Source organism: Haemaphysalis longicornis, unplaced genomic scaffold, assembly GCF_048455015.1.
Source record: "Haemaphysalis longicornis isolate Haplotype H1 unplaced genomic scaffold, Haemaphysalis longicornis Haplotype H1 scaffold_4, whole genome shotgun sequence".
Taxonomy (NCBI): Eukaryota; Metazoa; Arthropoda; class Arachnida; order Ixodida; family Ixodidae; genus Haemaphysalis; species Haemaphysalis longicornis.
The window spans coordinates 221,412,089-221,433,765 of NW_027526361.1; the positions used below are offsets into that span (position 1 = coordinate 221,412,089).

General features: G+C 48.3%; 1 protein-coding gene across 1 annotated transcript in view; it reads right to left on the reverse strand.

The window, feature by feature from the left end:
- Positions 1-18,502, reverse strand: part of LOC144180227 (uncharacterized) — a 50,076-nt gene extending 31,574 nt beyond the window's left edge. Inside the window, exons 1-2 of the mRNA XM_077708607.1 lie at positions 18,368-18,502; positions 3,219-3,437 (exon numbers count right to left, since the gene is read on the reverse strand). Of these exons, the coding sequence (XP_077564733.1) occupies positions 3,219-3,437; positions 18,368-18,502 (354 nt within the window). The remainder of the gene's footprint in view (positions 1-3,218; positions 3,438-18,367) is intronic.
- Between the last annotated feature and the right edge of the window lie 3,175 nt (positions 18,503-21,677).

Here is a 21,677-nt window from a genome sequence, read left to right on the forward strand (position 1 = left end):
AGAGAATAACTAACTAAAAGAACTTGTGTGATTCAATAGGATTTGAACCCTGGCCCGCACTGTAGCAGCCCAGTGCTCTAGCAAACGCGCCATTTTTATTGCCGGTTTTATACATCCCCCACACGTACCGGTATCTTTAACAAACACGCTGCCTTTACGTAATCCAGCGTAACATTACTACAAACGGGTCATGGGTAATGCCTTTTAAAATTCATGCCCCCATTGAGGAGTACATTGCTTAATCTTCCGCAGGTCTACAATAGCACGTTCCCTCTCAGAAAAATACTGTTTTGGAGGACTATCCTGAACTCCTAAATGACTAGCCGAAATTCGAGACCTCCACTTTTCGTAGGGCACCAATGACATAAGGCTCTTCAATATGTTTTTCCACCGCTAAAGATCGGATGCCATAAGGATGCAACGCTAACTCACTTTTAAACGTTGTCCGAAGAAACTACCACAAGAATGCACCATCCAAGCAGTGTAAAAAACGTGTTTCACCATCTCGGGTCTGCTGTACAAAGAATAGTCAATGCCTCAATGAAGGAACAGTCCCATCTCAAATATTTATGTCTTAAGTAGTCGCACTGCAGCCTGCAGTTCACAGAAAAATATGTCAACACCAGTGGAATCAGCCATTGCTTTGACGCGTTACAAAACGTTCGGTCCGGGGCCTATTCGAAGCCTGGGTCCATATAACGGAACTGGAAAACATCTTTCAGCAATGTCGTTTTACATAATTTTCTTCGACACTGACGTGAAGTTCTTCATTGAAAACCATGCACACCAAAATTGTGAAGTTCTTCATTGAAAACCATGCACACCAAAATTGTTTCGATTGTACAACTTGCTTTAAATATCGGCGTCTTGACATCATGTAATGTTTAACTGGGGGGAAAATCTACTATCTATTTTGAATAACGCCAACTGCGAAATCTCCCCACGTTGCAGCGTAAACGAGTTGTTGCTGCTTGTGTGTTCGAGGAATACACGCACTTGCGTGATGGGCCAGAAACCTGGAGCCGTGGCTGGCAATGTGTCCGCTTTGCAGAATACACCATACCTTACATTTGAAACGTTAAGGTTAGAGGATAGGGCGTGGCACGTGACACCTGAACGTGGTGGCGTGCAAGTAGAACAGGTGCACGTGCGCCGTACAGAGGCGACGGCAGAAAACGGCCAACCGGTTACTGTTTCAAGGTTGTGAAATAATGGTCAGAATACTAAGGGACAATCTAGACAGTACACCTAAATGAGTTCGGCAATTTTGCGGCCACATGATACGAAGTAAAACGCGCCCGTTTTGAGAGCCGCAATCGGGATCACGCTGAAAGCGCAATACATCATACGCTACGCCTGTAAGTTCACACTTTTAAATAAGAAAATGATCATCGCTTCCTAAAGAAAGTTGAGAGAAACCCGAAAGACAAAGTGCGCCCAACCTTCGCTGGAGGTTCCCCATCGATCGCTGAACCTTCAAATACCCTAATCGTCAATTAAACCCGGCGACCATTTTTTGTGCGTTATGTAACTGCATGTACGAACGATCTAAATGTATACCGATACGTTTTTATTATATAAAGGCATTATACTTCACTCCTCTATGATTGATGCGTGTATTGTGTTACCTGGAACCGTACCTTTTTCGCGATTTTATAGTAACCATTTCAACAAATTTGAAGTCCGCTTCACGCACACGCCATGTTCTTGGAGATCTTATCAGAACTTTTCGGTCGACCAATCGTACTAACAAAAATGCAAAAGTTTTTTAACAGAACGCCTTCAGTCCAAATTAGAAAACTTTCGCTGAATAATAAACGAGCACAGGAATTTGCAGTTTTGGCGCATGTAGGTAGCGGAGAGACGCAGATCACCATCAAGCGAGGCCAGTAAGGGACTGTTTCATTTTTCAATTCCTTGGCTGGAGGGGAGTGTTGTGTTCGTGGGTACAGGTCTGAAACTGCAACGGCATGTGGTATTGCCATGGCCACTTTCAATTGTGACAAAATCTGCAAGCGGTTATGAGTTCATTGTCTGTGTTGCCTTAAAAACCTTGAGAACATGATGTTCAAAACCTTCATTTTCGCGTATCATTTTGGGGGGCGCGCAGGGTTATGAAAAATTTCCAAGGTGAAGGTGCGGGCGAATTTTGTCCTTTTTTACAAAATTACGGTAGTGTTCAACTACGCTTTTTTTGCTAGCGGAGAAGAGTACAGAATATCTTAGTACACAGACAAATGTCGCCGAACAAAAATTCAGTTTTACTTTTTAGGCGAAGCATTGGTGCTATCATTAAAAATATGCCCACAGGCCACTGGGGGAGCTGACTGACGTTGTTTTATGAGGACGCTAGCAGGCTTAAGCAAACCTCTTGTTTGGTAATTGCTCCTAGATTTAACGGTACGGAGGACATTTGCTTTAAGTGAGATTTAAGAATGCTTTTCTGGTCGAAAAGTATTTCAGAAATACTTTCGGCCAAAACTCCCTTCACACATTTGCAGTTCTTGGCATCTTAGAACTGCAGACATCCTCTTCCAGAAAAAAAATTATCCAAAGATTTGGAGGAACGTGTCCTAGCTCCCTCTTTGAGGCCTGAGTATGGAATTTGTTTCCGGCACTGGGTTATTTCAGGTCGATCGGGAGTACTTGCAATTTGGTTGTGACTACTCCACAGTTTCAACCAGAGGACACACAACTGCAACAAATATAATTTGAACTAAACAGAATGAAGTACAAACGCGTCAACAAAATAAATCACATAAAATAATCTGGTGACTCATGATACAAACAGTTGAAAATTTGCGATCCAGGGCTCTGCGCAGGATTCCGTGTCAACATTATGACAACAAAGACCAACACAATGACTCTGACCCTTTGTTTTTTCGAAAGGGTCAGCGACGACAAGACAATAAAATGTGTCTCGCGATTAATGTTATCCTAGATCACTGTGCTAAGGCACCTACGGAGGTTGCTAGGGTCAGTAGGTGAACTGCTCTCCGGTAGGTGATCTGGTTATTGTCAGCCACCAGAGATATTACTGGAGTTTCCTCAGCTATAATGGAAAGGGGTTTGTGGGAAGCTTTGGAAGTAGAAGTTCGGGGGACGTCCAAAGTCGGGAAAACGAAGCGAACGTCATGTCACTCGTATTATCCCGTGCAACACGCCTCTTACAATATACAGATGCATATCTAGTACAGCTTAAATTTACAGGCGCCTACCTTGCAATGTTGGACGAGAGACGTGGGCCTGAGAGTCTCGGGCTCTTTTCTGTCGAGCATCTTGGGAATCAGCCTGCCCGTGACGAGGGGAACAGAATTAGGCCACTTGTACATCACAAAGGCGAGGGCGACAAGTGCGACTCCAACGCCAGCTAGAAGGAGCACTGGCATGGCAGCGCAGTAGCCGTAAGAAGAGGCCAGGAATTCCAGCAGCGACGCCTGAAGCCGTAACAGTAATTGTGGTAAGGATGTTACTCAAGCTAGCTGACGATGTTCTGACTGATTCTTCTTCTTTTTCTTTTAATTATGCGTAATGGCTGCATGGTGGCATAGATGCTAAGGAGGAAGGGCACCTACCTTCCTTGAGGGGTTTGCCGAGTCAAAATGCTTAAATCATCAAGCCGAAAAAAAGTATACGTAAAAAAGAGGGCGAAAAAAGCTGCTCGCTAGAAAACAAAAACAGCGGATTACCATTTCGGGCTGGGCTTAAAGAAAAGTGGAGAAAAGTAGAATGAGGAGGCTAGAAGAGAGGCTTATTTGTGACGGTGGCTACTACGCCCCTGTAATTTTCTTGACATGCGTAAATTGAGATCGGCGATTGGAATTATGGTTTCTTTAACGTGACCTGATAGATTGTAGCATGCATGACAGCAAAACTGACGAAAGGTTCATCCTTTAGCCGAATATACTTCTGCAAGATGAAAAACAGTCTAGTTCCTTAAGATTCAAGGGAAATGTGGATATTCAAGTGTGAAAAAATCGTCAACAGCCAACAGCGATGCTGACTCATAATCAGTAATTTTGGTAGCTTTGTCCACGGTAAGGTAAGAAACGTGGCGTTCATACAACAGCGATAGCCCGACGGGTTTCGTATCTAGTGAAATGAACGGGCCCCAGTGTGGTAACGTTGGTAACGTGATAAAGCCAACCGACGAGCGGTGTTAGTGCCGACCGCTGTTGCCTCCCTGTGTGTGTAGCCGCGTAGGCTGTTATCTTGGGCGGCTGGTGACGTCGCACCGCCCATTCATATATATAAGTTGTCCAGCGCAGAATAAAAGCTGGTTCTTTGGCACATTCTTGCTCATGTTGAACACCCGTGTTTAATTTGCGCCGTTGAGCTACCACTGAACTTGAAGAACTGTAATCACCCTTAACACTGTCGGCCCTGGTGGTGTCGGTTGGCGCCACCACATAAAAGTCACTGCAGATCATAGAGAACGCAACCAGACTTCTGGAGAACTGTCCTACATAACTGTACGACATAACCATTGTTGCGTTTTAGCGGAGCTGGACGCTGGAGCGAATACAATATAACGACTTTGAGGGAAAAAAATAGCAGGGTTTTGTGTTTCTCCCAGGTCTTTGCATCTACAAATATCTACGCTACAGAGCTCATTATTCGTCGGTAGGCTTATGTGTTCATAAAATTTACGAAAAAATTAAGAACTTTTTCCGCTCAACATAACATGTTTAATTGCCCAATGTCCTAATTAACTGCCTCAATAACAAATCAGTTAATACTTGCACTAGCAGGTCTTTTTGTCTGTAGGCTTGTGGCAGTCTTAAAATTTAGTAGAACACAGAGAAAACATTTTTTTTACTTGAAGAAAGAAATATGGGGTAAAAGGGTTAAAGAGCTGTTTCAGCCTGGAAAATGTTTTTTTCGGCAGGCGTGTCCAGCACGACCAAACTTTTCAGCATTTTATACGTTTCCGCCGAATGGACCTCTCCCTGGTTACGTCACACGGCGGCTGTGACGTCACGGCTAGCGCATGTGCTCGGTAAGGCCGGGCACTCGGTAAGATGTATAAGATGCTCGGTAAGATGTATAAGATGCATATTTTTGATTTTCTGAGTATATTTTCGTGAGAATTTTATTTTTATTTGCGTTATTTTTTGTTTTTACAAATGCTGTCCGAACAATTCTCCACATTTACGCTATTGTAACGATTGACGCTATTTGTTTTTTGCCACATCTCTATTTTTGTGGATATGCAGGGTGCTGCATGGTCTTGGCAGCGGGGTACTCAGCAAGGAATAATATTCCTTGCTGAGTACCCCTGAGTATAACAAGGAATAAAGCAGAAATGACGGTTGTAAGCTTTCCCCAATTGCCAATTCCTCTCTTCCCCTACCAAAGGCGCCTATTTGGGAGAGAAATTGCTTCCACTTCTCAAAGTTGGGCTCGGGAGAAAATGCGTAGAAGTACTCGTCTGACAAGCTTTCATTCGGGATTGCCTACATTTTCTGTGGCATTCCCAACATGCCTTCGTTCTTGCATTGAAGCAAAAAGGAAGTGGAGGGGAAAGAAACTTGGGCCGCCCAGGCTTTTTTCGTGGCAATGGTGGCTCAGCACACACGCGTATTCAGACTACGGCGCTCTTCTGACATCACATAGCCGGCACGCGCTTTTTTTTTTTTTTTTTCAAGACGAATACACACAAATTTTTATGGGCTCTGCCGTATGAAGGAATAATTGTGCAGGGTTCGCTCTGTTTTCGGAAATTTAACCCTAGACGTTTAGATTTAGTAGTGGGTATATAAGACTATTGCGCAGCTTCTGTTTCACTTTGGCAGGGTGGCTGAATTGAGTCATAGGCAGACAGACCAGACTTTCTGCGTTTAAGTACCTAAGAAAGACTTTAAAAATGGACGCGGCCCATGTCCGCCTGCCATATTGAGTGGAAATTCGTAGTCAGCATGCCCAGAGCGGGCGGACGAACTGTTCCAGCTGGATTCAATCAATAAAAACGTGGGCCTTCTGGCATACCTCGGCGTACTTGCTGGGGCTTAGTTCCCTAAAGGTGATAGACGAGGTTATGATACTGATATTACCCGGACTTGCCAAAATGTTTAGTGAATTACGAAGCAAAAGATAAGCAACGGTTCTCTACCCAGAAGGTAAATAAAAAATAAATGGAAAGGTAAATGAAACGAAAGTGACATTTAAGGGTAAAGCAAATATAAGTTATTATAAGTAATTTGTCGGCGAACATAGCAATGGAACCGTCCTGTCGACGACATCTTCCCTAAAGCCGCCCCACGTACACAAGCAGCCTCAAGACCGCTATTCCCAAAGTCGCCCCAACATATTCAATCGCAATGTCCTTTGCAGAATGAAAGTGCAACCCTTACACAACAGCGATTTGTTACGCATTCCAGATATGCAGCTTACAAACTTTGGAAAAACAGAACTAAGATTAAGTTATTTGGTCATCGCACGCTGTCCGTTCGAGCAACCAACTGAGAGCATGTTTTAAAGGTGTCTGTTCATAGGACTTAAGACTATGTGCAGACGTATAAACATGCAGATGCAGGTGTAAAATTGTAAGCATGCGATTGTATATTATAAATGTTAATAATTAAAATTGAACGAAATAACCGCTTTCTGAGCCAGTCCACGAGGTAACTATGAAAGAGGCCACTGGCAACTAACACAGGAAACGCGTGTGATAAGGCCGAGTGCCTTATTCTAGGTAACGTCGCACACAAAGCAATGTTGTTGTTACGTGTGGATTGTAGTGTCGCAATGGTGTCAGAGGCCTTAGAGAGCCAGGTCTTAATAACCGAAATTTTGCGTCCGAAATGTACTAGATGGCTGCTGGCCTTGGAGACGTAAACGAACTCTCATGCTTTCTTTTGCAAGCAGCGAATTACTTCTGGCGGTTACTTTTCTGGGCCTTTCGTGTCTTAGTAGTGGCAGTAGTGTCGCCTTCGATCTCGATCGGCTCCGCCGTCTTCAAATGGTATGACACACCGGATTTATTGCATGCGCGTCCTGTGCTTTAAATACAAGCACCGTGCCTTGGAACAAGTACTCCGAACCCTGTGCCCCAGGCACACTCATAGATATGAATAGGTCTATCTGAAAACCACTCCTTCACAACACCGTGCCGTCTGGTCGATTCTTGTATGCGCTGGCATCTCAGCTAAAGGTCGAGAATCATGCAAATTCTATTACTGTGCGCTTCCCGGAATCTAGAATTTAGGGATCATAACAAAAGTGGGAATATCGACAGAAACTTTTTGTTCACCGAGGATTTTATCCTTTGCATTCGTACGCTAATTAAATTGAAAGCAAAATCAGTACTTAAAAAAATCGGCCGTACCAGCTATGAGTTGAAAGAAATGTCGGAAGAGGGAAATGCTTATTTGTGATTCTTAAACGTTTTACTAGAAAGCCTTTATAAGTGAATGGCAAAAATAAATTGTTCGAATTATTTATCTGAAAATTCTTACCGCATCACGAACTTCGACTTAAAGGGGCACTGACACAAAAATTTTGTATCTTGTTTTTCTTGTTGCTATAAGTAGCTAGTGACCTATTTATAACCTGTAGAAACCTCATTTGCTTCAGCGTGCGACGGTTGTTTAATTAGAGGCATTTTCAATGCGGCCAGTCGCAGTTTCGGTTTCAGCGAGTGCCGCGAAACGATGGATTTTGTGGATTTTGTGTGAACAAAGGTGCACGTGACCGTCGGAGGGATATCACAGAGCAGAGCCGCCGTAGCACTGTCGAATCCGCATCGACGGCAGTTTCTGCGAATGCACCCACGTACTTACCTCGTGAGGCGCTTAATTAAAAAGCGACCGTGGATGTGACGCAGGCGCTGCGAGTGCAAATGCTACCACGGCTAAAGAACGACGCGCGACGCTCGAGACGGTGGGTGGCAAGACGCGCGCTGGGAGCAGCCGGCCGGTCTGCCTACAGGTCCGCCTACAGATGTGTTCGGCTTAGCACTGCAGCGGATATTCGAGTGCCGCTCTCGTAAGCAGTGCAGATGACAATTTTTAATGCAACCCGCCATCGCATCATTAACTCCTTTCTCATGTAAGCCACCATGGTCGGGACTTGGGGACAATTTCGTGCAGCGGTAACAAGCTATCACTCGAGCTACCTGCGCCGGCCTGGGCCACTTCGCGGCCGTGGCCGCCGCCTGCACAGCGACCGTGCGGCTAGCTCAGTGGGCTTTTCATGGCTCCGGCGCGTTTTCGCATCCAATGGTAATAAGCAGTAATAGAAACAGAGTGCCTGGAATCGCTGTAGAACTTTGGTCGCGGCCAGCTGCCCGATTAGCTGACGAAATCACGGCGCCTCCGCCGCCAACGATCGGGTCGTTCGTTCTCGAGAGCAGAAGCTCCGCCCTCCGGCCCTCCGATTGGAGCGGCGAGCCGGGCAAGCCGACGAAAAACGCCGGCAGTGCGGAAGCGGCAAACACAAACTCGTGACGTGTTCGATGTTGTTTATTTACACAATAACCTCGGGATGTCGATTGCGCGTGGTCCTCTGCTTGCTGCTCGGTTGCGTTTCGCACACTTTAAAATTGATTTTAAATATGTTCTAGGCTGTATTCGCCGCTGATATTTTGCAGATGATGTATATGTGTTCCCACCAATCTATCTCCGAAGTTATCTCGCCTTCAAAATTTTGTGTCAGTGCCCCTTTAAGCCGATGATTGAATCTGGGCAGAGACAGACTGGGAAAGCAGTCTCAGAACACCCTGCCTTGGTTCCCTTCATTTTCACACGGCAGATGTGCTCAGCGACTCGAAAACACATACGCATGTTGCAGGCGTCTTCTTGACTTTGCTTTACCACGCAGTTGGCGGTCCCAAAAGTCCGGGCCAGCACCAACTGTCCAGAACAGCCAACTATGCTTCCTTACTATAACGTGTACGACACTACCCGTGCTCAATACCACCACACACGTCACCGCCAAACGACCAGCGCCCATGGTCGGCGTAACGCGATCCTAGACCGGCTGCTTGCTCCGGCCACTGACTACGGCCACATATGTGAGTGGGCCGGTTTCCGGAGTGAACCGAGTCGGGGTGGTGGTGTCGGCTCCGAAGACCCTCGCTGCATACCGGGGGCTGGTGGAGCACCGTCACTACAGGACACGCCGGCGCCTACTTCCTGGACCAATTTCGTGTTTCGGCTTTCCCATTCGCCATTCTAGCAGAGCAGGGTGCTCCAGAAGCAGACTGGCCACCAGGCAGGGAAGCGTAGCACCGGCGGCGGAGCAAGACCTTCCAGGATCGCCTTTCATCGACAGTGCCTAACGGCAGTAAACTTGGTTCCCGCCGTAGCACCACTCGAGGGGATGCGATCGCCGCCGACTGTGTTCACCACTGCTGCTATCGGGTCCCAACAACCCCATCCACCATTCACACCACCGCCGAACAGCTCATCGCGCGTAGGCGTTGAGAACGCTTGCAACGGCCGCTCACTGGTTATGTGGCAGGACCCACTCTCTGCCGATAGAGTTCCTCGGTTTGCCTATACAAGATCTCTCTCCCAAATATGTGCCTCAGTGAGGACGCCCCGCGGTACATGTCGTCCTTTTCCATCTTGATGCAGCGGAAGCGCTGGAAGGCATCCTCCCAAGATTCCAGCGCATCATAGATGATGGCTCGATGACCTGGGGGGGGGGGGGGGGGCTCTGGGTGGCACATCAGGCGGCACACCTCCGTGAAGTGCACGTGGTCAGGTGTGCCGCTCGTAAGCACGAAGCGATAACGAGTTGGTGACCCACTGACCTTTGGAAATGTACTGTCCTTAAAGCACGAAGCGTGTTTTCGGGGCGAAGCACCTTGGGGCCTCGCTCTGTCCGGGGCTTAACGTCCGTGTACACAGTGTTGCGCATGCGCGAAGAGCATTGTATTGGATTGAATTGGATTGAAATGGATTGAATCTGGATTGGATTGGATTGGATTGAAATGGATCGGATTGGACTGGATTGGATTAAACTGAATTGTATCGTATTGGATTGCATTAGAATTGTATATAATGTACACACGCGTTCTAACTTATTTACATGCGCGAGTGGGCAATGCCACAGGTGATTTAGGGTAAGAACGATCCCAAGTGCTTCGCCCACTCGTTATTATTTACTCCGTGGAGATGCGGGAATTTTTTTTTTTTTGTATAACTGGTTGCGGTTCATTTTGTACCGCATAACATAACAAAGATATTCCCACCGTTTTCCAGAGTCCGCTTACTGTTTCCTCACGAAAGACGCTAATTTAGATGAACTCTTTCAGAAGACTATAATTTACTGCTGTTTTGACGTTTCGTGGTCCGTATCAGCTTAATGGATGACAGCTGCGCAACGTATTCAGTTTCGCAAGGGATCCCACCCACCCTTCTTAATGGAAAGAAAATATTGCATCGGGGAGTCTTTCTTTCACAGAAGTTGTATGACTGCACCAATGAAAATTTCTTCTCACCGTAAGTCGTGCGCATTTAGTCATTCCCCACCGACCTCATCCCTCACACCGTACCCTGAGGTTATTGACGCCAAGAAGCATCGTACTTTGACGTTTTGTGGTGCTTAACTTATGTCCCTCGCATACACACTCTTTGAAGACTTCTTATTGGCCCTGAATGGGATTTCTCCGTAATGGTACCCTGCGCGTCGGTTCGCGTGTGTTCTATATACGTTTCAAAAAATGATCACCAGGCTGTGTGCGGGGAGGCGGACGTAATTGGCATAACTAACAAAAAAATTAAGATACCCCTTCCCTCCAGAAATAGGGGTGAAGGCGAAGCTCAACCACGAGAACGACCACAACCGAAACGCAATGAAATCGCAAAACCATCGATCGACTAAAACGAAACCCTTTCATTTCCCTGATCTTTACCGGGTTGCAAATGTTTGGTATACGTTATTGCAGATCATTCTTCGACTATCGGGAACTTGTACGTCCTTCAATGGCTGTTCCCTTTTCCGCAGAGCGAACCACGTGTGGCATACCCATGGCGCACTAGAAGGTAAACTTCCTGACGAGTGCGAGCGACCGCAACTGCTATGCGGCGTGATGACAGCGACGAGCGACACTTGTGTGCGCGCGCCAGCTGCGAACGGCGAGCAAGAGCTGCAGCCCGAAGAGCGCGTGAGTGGAGTTGCCTTAGCCGCAAAGCTTTTCGGTGTATGCCACCACCGACTGCGGATGTCAGCTAATACAAGCTTCGCTTGAATTTTTTCGGAAATGCCGGGGCATTTCCGGGGCTCGAACATGCCGGGGCTCGAACCCAGCACATAAACGTTGAAAGTCGCGACGCTACCCGTAAGGCTACAGGGGCCGAACAGCATGCGCGTTTTAGCAGTTGATTGAGAAGACTGTAATAGTGTTACAATTAAGATAATCACTAGGTGGTGCTAGGTGTAGCAATAAGTCCCCGAACATCAGTGACTTGGAAACAGAATTTCGAAATTGCAACATTTGCAGATAGCATAGTCAAATGACTCAAGTTGTCCTGAATACGTCTCTATTATGCCCTCTTACTGTTGACGTCTCTATTCTCAGACTGATGGCAAAATTCTCCATTGAATTCAATACTAATGCGCGCTGCATATTTGGACGAGAGACAGGGACAAGCGTAAAGGACAAAACCAAACAAAATCCATAGATAGCGGTCTAGTATGTGCTGCGAGTCCGCGAGCCTTTCCTTAGGGAAAGTTCACCTCCTGTAACAAACAAACAGGGGCAAAACCAAGGTTGGAAGGCAAGGAGTGCTTGCGCACTAAAAATGTCGGCTGCGTCCAGCAAATCACGCGTTGCCGCTCTGGGCAGGCGAAAAGAGCAGCTTTCAAAGTGGTTTCAGACACGAAAAGTGTTGCAATATTAGGACCGTTGCAGGGCCCCTTTGAGCTAGCGAGGAAAAAATATGGCGGCACCATAAACTACGCCCAGTGAACGTGCAACGAGCAAGTAATCAGGTATGATGATGTGATAAAGGGAAATGTATTCTCCCAGACATCGTCGTATGAGGCTCTCTAGTTTTTTTTTTTTTTGGATGGCGAAGCAGTTACGTTCCTAATTATTTGTCTTATTTGTTACTATTATAAGTCCTTGCCAGTCACCCTATGTGGGTGTGTTTCATCCTGATAATAACAATAATCATCTTTATCAGGGATGTTTACGTCCATGCAGTTCGAAATGGCAGAATGGAGCCAACTCAATTCGATATTCAAACTGGCCTATGCCTAAAACGAGCCCGTCTGCATTTCTGGTCTGCGCAAAAAACTTATCAGCATCGTTGCCAGCTGCGTTCGGCACGCCACGATAGAAGAGGACGAAGCGGAAATGGTCACGCTATGCCGAGCCCCGTGTTTCCTCCCTCTCTCTCATTAACCTAGACCAAATTCTTTCTTCTGCTCCATTATTTTGCCTCGCATGATTGTTTGTAATGAAAACATAACTCTTCTTGGCCAATCCCCCTAAGCGGGTATGCGCCATTTTTCGGGCCACCACCACCACCACCACCCGCGAGCTATAAGGCGTTCTTTTGTGGATCATCCTCAGCATCATAGGTAGTTCGCCGGACAGCATCGTGATACCATTGAGCTCCGCCCCTACGGTGGACAGCGATAGAACCAGGTGGGCCTTTTCTTCGCCTCCCGCTGAAGGTGTTAGCTACGTTTGCCGCTACCCGAAACTCGGGATGTCGGGCAGCTTGACACCAGGCTCGATGGCGTTGTGGAAATGAACGATTATTCAGATGTGTGAAACTTAAGCGCAAAAATTTTTCACAGGGACGAGAAAGGGAACGACACAGGCGCTAGGCTTTCTCGTCCCTGTGAAAAATTTTTGCGCTTAGGTTTCACTCATGGAAATTGCGAACCAACTAGCTCGTCTCTCCATTTTGCTTCAGTTTATTCAGATGTGACCTTAACGAATCCATGCACTAGGTGGCATCTGAAGGAGAGTTTATTGTCCGACGTAGCTTTGACGTGCTTCCCGGCGACGCCGGGCAAGCGGAAGTGCAGCCTTCCATATCCCGACCCCTCGGCGCGCAGACATCGACGGCAACGTCGGCACACCCCGGCTCCAGAACGCGCGAGGTGGGACATGATGCGTTCTGCGCCGTGGAAGTAGCTAGACTGTGGTCCGGCAACGCTCTGGTGGCTTTGCGTCCGCGCCTGGACGTGGTGCTGATTGTGGACCCCAGCTACCTCGCAGTTTTGCATCAGTCACGAAATCGCAGTTTCGTAAAATTTGCGCCTTGGTACGCACCGTGTCGAACGCGTAGGGTCGGTGTTTGCGCCTTTCTGCCATCGCTGAATGGCGCGCGCTGTGCTGAATACTAAAGTGGCTTAGCAGGGGTTGGTGTGCCGTGGCTATTACAGGACTTCAGGGTACAACCAGAACAACCTAAAGGATACTCGGTGCATGCGGTATTTGTTTGGTGGGCGTAGCATGGACATTGGTCGCGACTAGGGTAAATACAGGCGCTGCAATTCTAGGAATAACTAACATTTTTAACAATAAATTAATTGAATTGTGAAAGCGCAGGCTGACTGAAACACCGGAAGCGCTGTTGAAACTGTGAGCAGCTGTTCGGGTTGTGTGTTGGGGACAAGGATAGCACTATAATCACTGCGGGTAAAGGACTACATTTGTCTTGTGGGATTTTTTTTTTTTTTTTTTTTTTTTGGGGGGGGGGGGGGGGTTCGGGAATTGGGTGCTTGCTGAGCCAGGGTGCTTTAGTTAGGGACAGCGTACATTCAGCTGCCGGAAATATTTTCTCAAATGTTTCTTTGACGAACACTAGAAGAACAATATATGTGCAAACAAAAAACAGTGAAGAAAAGAACATCCGGGGTCGGGTAGCGCACGACATCGTCGCAACGAAACATAAGCATTTTACCATGTCAAAAGCACCTCGAGGACATTGAAACCGAACGTTGCCCGTACGTTACCGACATTTGTTCAAATCAACGTCTAACCGCGTCAGTGCATCTTTAAAAAAAATTAAAGCCGTTCCATACAATGTGAAAGCTGTCGGAAGTGCAGAGCAGTGATTCGCCATAATAGGCTTCAGCGCTGTTATGCGCTCACTGTTGCCACCCAATGCATTTCAAATTTCCCGCCTTCGCAGTGCTCGCGCGCCCCCTGCCTGAAACTGCGCCAGAGGGAGTTCTGTTCTTTTTATGCTTGCTTTAATTTCGTATGCTGGAGCTGTTTTGTGTCATTTCGAACGCGTAATTTTTTTTTTCTTGCGCGGCGGGAGCCTTTCTTTCTGCGTCATTTCGGACGCGCCATTTTTTTCTTGCGTGGCCGCTTTTTTCGCTTGCTATCATAAAAACCAACACAACGAGCGTTCCTAACTAAATGAACGCAGATTTTGCCTGAAATGTACCTGCAGTTTTCTTTGCGCTAAACAACGAGGAGATGTATGACAAGCGCCAGCGGTTCACGAGGTTCGAGCGGTTGTTACTATCGAAACCGCGTGGTTTTTCGAAGCCTCAGCGTGACTCTCTGACGCAGGTACAGAAGGCTTCACTTGGGTCCGTTATCTCGCTGCGCCGCCTGATTCCGGCAGTCGCATCGACTCTTAGCGAGCTACGACGGCAATTCAAGCCCACAAAGTGCTCTGCAATTATAATAGCACTAGAGGTACGCCATAGATGCAGTACGTTCACCGGTTTTATGTGTTTGTTACTTTCTACACTACACGTATACCGCTCGTGCACTTGAGAAGCACTCCACTCATTCCTTCCACGTGTTTGCCACATGCATGTGCGTGAAGTTTGAATCAAATGGCCCACTTCCATCCTTGCTTTAAAAGTGCTCCGTTCAGAGCGCTACATACAAGAGCCCAGTTTGATACACAGTTCCAAGGTTAGCGGAGTTAACAGCGTGCCTTTATCCAGAGCAGTTTAATCGCCCACTGCGAGTCACAAGGTAGAAACTCGGACGCCGTGCTGTCGTCGTTGGCTCCCAGACGTTGCTTATTTGCCTGATAGATATTGCCGAGACCTTGGGACTTCTTTCTTTGTGTTCTGTGACCAGCGTGCGCGCGTTCGTGGTTACTCTTACCGTGTGTTTCAAACGGAGCGCGCGTTTGCTGTGCCACATGCCGTGCCAGGCAATCTGGTTTCATAAGGAAAGGGTGTGACCACGCCGTCACTAAATTGGACTACCGTATTTACCCGATTCTAACGCGCCCCCGATTCTAACGCGCACCCGATTTTGCTGTCAAAAAAAACCGGGAACACTTGCACCTCTGATTGTAACGCGCACGGGACTTTGTGACCCAGACAAACGAATGCGAGAGAAACGGGCAACTTATTTCCCGAAATAATCTCACTCATCTCACTCCTCGTCGCTCTCCGCTGACCACATCTCGTCCTCGGTGCCGACAAGTGTGTTCGCGATGCCACACTTCTGAACGAACGTTCAATCATGGTCGATGAGATCGTGGCCCACGCCTCGCACGCCCATCCCGCGAGCTTCTCCGGAGGTGCACGCTTCAGCCGACCGCTCGTTTTGAACGCGTGGGAGCCGCTGCTGTCATTGGTGTTATCAAGCACGCAAGTGAAACGATTTGACCATTTTTGTGAACGCCGATAGAAAAGCCTTATCGCCTAGGCTTCCTGCGTCCGAAAAATCGTTGCCAAGAGCTTTGGCGCCATCTTGAGATGGCGATGGCGATGGGTGGGCCGAAATTTTCGCTGTTTCGGCAGTTTCGGTTTCGTATCCGATTCTAGCGCGCATGTGATTTTTCGGCCTATTTTTCTGGAAAAAAAGTGCGCGTTACAATCGGGTAAATACGGTATTTCTATTTGATCGACACTGTTCTGGTATATTTGGACAGAATAGCGTTCTGAGATAAATGCATACACAGCAAACGCTACGGCATTCGATTCCCCGACCCTCGACTGTGCACGTCACTTAGTTGGCTGCTTCGACGTTTAGACTGTTCGTCTATAGTTTATCGCGGAGCACGAAATCGCTAAAAATAAACTTGGCTACTGCAAGAAGCTCCCCTCGCTGTTGGCTACGTAACAATACAATGACGTGGTTAGCAGGCTACTTACTCTCTTGTGTCGTGTGCATTAAAATCACTCATGCAGCACTCCAGGACATAACCCCGAGAACAAGGTCGCACAAGCGGAGGGAATATCGTGAGCTGGCCGACGGCATTACCTGGCATCCTGGCGTTTAAGACACAGGTCACCAAAGTATTTCCTCGTGGCCAGTATTGTCAGCGTGCCCTGAAATGTACAGGTGCCGTCAGACGAAATTGGAGCACGGGAGCTGTGGCCGAACCGCATAGGAGCGCCGTGCAGCTGCACCGGCGTTAAACGTAAAGAGCACCCGCCGCGGTGGCTCAGTGGCTAAGGCGTTATGCTGCTGAGCACGAGGTCGCGGGTTCGATTCCCGGCCGCGGCGGTCGCTTTTCTGATGGAGGCGAAAAGCAAAAACGCCCGTGTGTTCGAGATTTCGGCGCACGTTAAAGATCCCCGGGTGGTCAAAATTAATCCGGAGCCCTCCACTATATACGGCGCGCCTCATCGCCAGCGTTGCGTCGGCGCGTTAAACCCTACAATCAATAAACGTAAAGAGCAGAACACGCATGCCCGCCTGCCGACGCCGATGGACCCTGTTTACTATTTAACCCACTTTAACGCGGCTTCGAGGGTTCGCTGCACACTGGTCTCGGCGATGGCGCTCATAGCAGACCAAGCTAAAAATATTAGAAAAAAAAATTGTCACTTCACATCCCTCCGATCGCGACGCTTCTCCAGCAGCTCGCGTGCGCTGTAAACGTGTGAGCGACGCTGCCAGATACGGCCTCTGCTATCAGCGCCATCGCTGAGACCAGTATGCTGCGAGTAATGCTCGAAACCGCGTTAAAACAAGTGGGTTGAGAAGTTCGATAGGCTTTCATCGTCGGTAGGCGCGCATGCGTGTTCTGCTCCTTTCATTTATCGCCTGTGCACCTACACGGCGCTCCTATGCGCTTCGGCCACAGCTCTCGTGTTCCAATTACTTCTGACGGCACCTGTACCCCCACTTCTGTTGCGAATGCACATAAACCGCCGCGCGAACTATTGTACTGGAAGTTCACCGTTCCGAAATCATTTTCAAACAATAATTGCTTCTTCGTGCATCTTTATTGCACTTCATCAATGGGGCCGGTGTTACGGAGAGCGCTCTAACCACGAATAGTTAAAACTCCAGTTTTGCTCCTAGCGGGAAAGCCCAAGCTGACGCATAGTTCATCTTGTAACCATTAAGAGGGTTAATTTACTATGGCACGGACAATGGTAAAATAAAACCACAGAAGTAACTTTTAGATGCCCTTTCCTGTGCTGGTCCTACATTTTGTTTGTGTTATGATGAATGAATGAAGCAATTTATGGTGAAGAGAATTGAAAGGAAAGTACACCAGCAGGCGTAATTTGACTCCTATAGGGGCGGGAACCGGAGCACCTGCGTGTGGGGGAAGGGATAACAGATCGATAGAGAGGAGAGGCAGCGGAGAGAGAACAGCGCATTTGTTATATATACTTGCTGCTTTTCTAGTTCAGTTGGTAGGACAAGAATTTCTGGCATTCAGGCATGGGCTATTCAGGCTCAATGGCACCTTGAACATTCTTCCGGGCTAATCAGCCGGCCGAGTGGAACTTCCATCTCGTTGGATACTTCATCTTACTCAGGCCGAAAGCGGACCGCGGCCCCCCAGGACCAACTCCCGGTTGTTTTCCGACCAGCCACCCTGGTGACGTCGCCGCTGTGCCTGTGGGGCGCTCGGCTTCGCTGACTGGTCCGGTGCGTCCACGGGCGAAGCCCTACTCCGCCGCCTGCAAGACACTTCCAAGAGGTACCCACTATACCGAACCTGCCCTTTAGAAACTGCTGCGCCTTCAGAGCCTGATGCCGTTACCGAAGACGTGACATATGCATTGTTTGGGAATCATATAACCCTGGAGGAATAACTATACCATAACTTCCGAAATTTCTCGGAAACGTCCATAGGGAAAGGCTGAATGCCTATATATATTTTTTTTTTTATTTTCCTCAGATTAACTGGCGCGTACCAGACATGTAACAGCTTCGGTCACTCAAATCAGCCTATCTTGTCCCGCAACTCGTGCCGTGTGCCCCTTTTTCCGCGCAGTCTATCGTTTTGTTTAATGGACAGCCGGACGCGGGCGTGGGGGAAGACCAATAAGATATTTTCTTGTTCCAATTTTACGTGCTTACAGCTATCGAAGATTGTACCAAAAGTTAAACATTTTTTTTAATTCGAAGTTTTGTTCCTGGGATGACTTAGACGACCAAATTTAAGGTAGCCGAAACAAGTTAATTTAACCTCACCCAGTCGTGTTCTTTGGCGGTAATATGCCGTCTCACTCGCGCAGGCCTTTCGGCGAGGACGGTGACGATGAAGTCACACCGTCCACGGCCATGTACGCCGGACTTCGGCAAGCGGTTGGGCGCAGCGTATCCAGGCGACGCGCTGGACGAGGCCACCGGTCGTGGTCGCATCGTGAGCAGCGGCGTCCCTGAGGTCGCGGCACGTTCCAGCGCCAGCGGCCGCGTTCGGACTTCGACGAGGGAGAATGGGAAGAAAACCTCTTCCACAATTAAGTGGCTCTTCTACTCACGGCCCAGCCGCAAGTCCAAAGGTACGTACGCCACTGAATGTCTGCACGTCATACCAGAGAAGAAAATTTCGAGGGGGCGTGCGCACAAAGGCGACACGCGAGCTATGAGGCACGCCATAGCGGAGGGCTCCGAATTAATTATGGCCGCCTGGTTATCTTCAACGTCCGCCGAAATCTGGACACAAGGGCGCAATCGCTATTCACCTCCATCTGAAAAGTACCCGCCGCGGCCGGTATCGACCCGGCGTCCTTGGACTCAGAAGCCAACGTCAGGCGTGGTTCAACTTTTCGTTATAAAAACTGACCAAGTATAGTACCAGCAGACACAGTGGGAATCTTTAAAGGGACCCTGCAACACTTCGGATAAGCGCTTTTACTCTTTCCTTCGCGTCGACGAGCACTGCGAAAGCTACAATTACCGCCAGCACTGAGCGGCACTGCGTGGTTTGCTCGTAGCACCAGATACGCCTTCCGCTTTGTTTTTGTGGCTTTATTGTTAATGTTTCTATCGAAAAGCGTTCATTGCTGCAACTGAAGGAAAACCGGCCAACAGCCCCTACATGGCCTCAGTGACGTAATTCGGGCCGCCGAAGAACGTCAAGACCGGGAAAGAGAGAAAAATCTTTTGAGCAGCGAGCTTTCAGTTATCTCATGAGCATGGAGCAGTAATTTTTAGCTGAGGTACTTTGCGACCCCCTAATCGAAATACTGGGTGTGTTGGGTGACTACGTTCTGCAACCATGTAGGTTTTCAAAAAAAGTTGAAAAAAGTATTGCAGGGTCCCTTTAGACCTTCCAAAGGCTATCTTTTTCTTTAAAAAACAGTGCTGCTGCGTTGCTTTTACGGTCACTTAGCTCTCATTCACAACGTTTTCATATCCGTGGTGCCGGAGCGCTTATATTTTTCTGATCTGACTTTTCTTTTTTGCTTTTTCTTTAGCAAGAGAGAATAACGACTAAATAAATCCATCATTTTCCCCGGAGTTATCTGCTTTCCCCTGTAACACGGTGAATTCGGCCGAGTACGCATTTACCAACGTTTATTGGTGCTGCCGGAAGTGTGCTGAATTCTGTTATAAAACGCGCTTGGTCGGGTAGTGCGGAGCCTAAGCTGTCATTAACTTTTAAAACAAAGTTTACCGTACAATGACTTTTTTTTCAGAATTCCACAAGCGAACCTGGAAGACGGAACATTACCATGGTAGCCTCTTCTACACGTGGCCCAATAAAGGCAGCAACTGCGTGAAGGTTGCCAGGAACGAATAAAGGCTGCGAGGAAAATAAATCAGCTCATGTGACCGAACCGGAGCCATTGTAGACTACAAAAAAATGTGAACAGCAGCCCGTGTACTATGCATCCGTGCTCCTCCTGAGGCGGCGACTATATAATGTGACGATGAAGCTTCACGGACGCTGAGGTCTTACGTGTATATCCCGATTTGTGAACGGCAAGCGAAACTTCTAGAGGCGTGGAATTCATGCCGTGGTATGATGTACAACTGTTCACTACACTGCGCTCCTGCAGGAGCAGGAAATGCAATGCAATCTCCGTTATCAATAACCCGGAGAACAGCAAGCTCGCAAATAGCATGAAATAGCCTAGAGTGACGAAAAACCTGTTTGCGATCGGAGGTGATGTGCGTGCACTTATCTAGTTATCTTGAGGTGGATTAAAACGAAAAATCGCTTAACCAGAGTTATCGTTGAAATTCGCAAGCCAGTAGCTGCCGTGCTCCGTTTCCATTTCACAGGCTACACAGAAAGACTAGAAGCGGCCTCTGGTTAACTGGTTATGCGCCTGCAAATATTCGGACACGTCCAGTCTGAGGTACGCAGCCGTAACAGTGACTAAGCTGTCATGTGTGGCGAAGTACGGAAGCCTGGGCATTATTTGAGAAAGTAAGAAATGGAAGTAGAACTGAAGAGGAGGAGGAGGAGGAGGATAAACTTTATTGGGAGCATCGTAATGTGGTGTGGGGCCCTCATTCCAGGACTCCATTGGAGACCCCTGCCGCTACGGCCCTTTCCACCAGCCTAAGCTGGGAATCGAGACCGGAGCTGGACAGCTCCTTCTCCCACTGCTCACGGGAAGGGTGCGCGATTCTTGGAATTTTGGGGTTTGCCGAACACTCCCGTACCATATGGTACAGGGTGCCCGGGGAAGCGCAAAATTTGCACAGCTGGAAGTACTGAGTGGGATGGAGCAAGTGAACTTTTGACGGATGAGGAAACGTATTTGTTTGGAGGAGCCGGAGGCAGTGTTCCTGCTCCTTGGTTAGGGATGCATGACCGGGGGGATATATCATTCTTTGGCACTTATAGTACCCCGTTATGTCCTGATACGTAACCAAAGGACACGCAGTCTCTAACCTACACCCTCGTGTCGCCTGGCGGGATAGATCTCGGGCGATGTCATGGGCGGTCGTGTTGCCCTTGAGAGTTGAGTGGGCTGGCGTCCAAATAATCTTCACTTTTCTTTCGGGTGGCTTTTGCAGCAGGATGTTCAGAGCCGTTTTGGAAATTCTACCACGAAGGAAGTTTCGGCAAGCCTGTTGCGAGTCCGTAATAACGGTATCTGCATTTGTCTGGGAGATGGCCAGAGCAATGGCCGCTTCCTCTGCCTGGGTAGTGGTTGTGAAGGGCAAGGTGATGCTGGTGAGGTGGTTCTCTGTTGAAGTAACCACGGCGGTCATGGCTCCCCTTCTGGCGTAGTCGGCGGCGTCGGTGTAAACCGTGCGGTCTCGGTCCCTGTGTCGTTTGTCGAGAGTGCGCGCTCTTGATTCTCTTCTCCCGGCGTGGTGAGTAGGGTCCATTTTGCGGGGTATAGGTGCAACGTCAATGTTTATTCTTATTTTTGGAGGTACGTCGCGTACTTGCTGGGATCTTTCTTCGGGGGACGCCATTCCCAGTCTGGTGAGGAGACTCCTCCCGCATGGCGTCGTGCTTAGTCGCAGACGCTGGCTGGCGAGGTGGGCCTCGACTAGTTCGGCGGCCGTGTTATGTAGGCCCAATTTCAGAAGCCTGTCGGTCGAGGTACTAATAGGGAGCCTCAGAGCA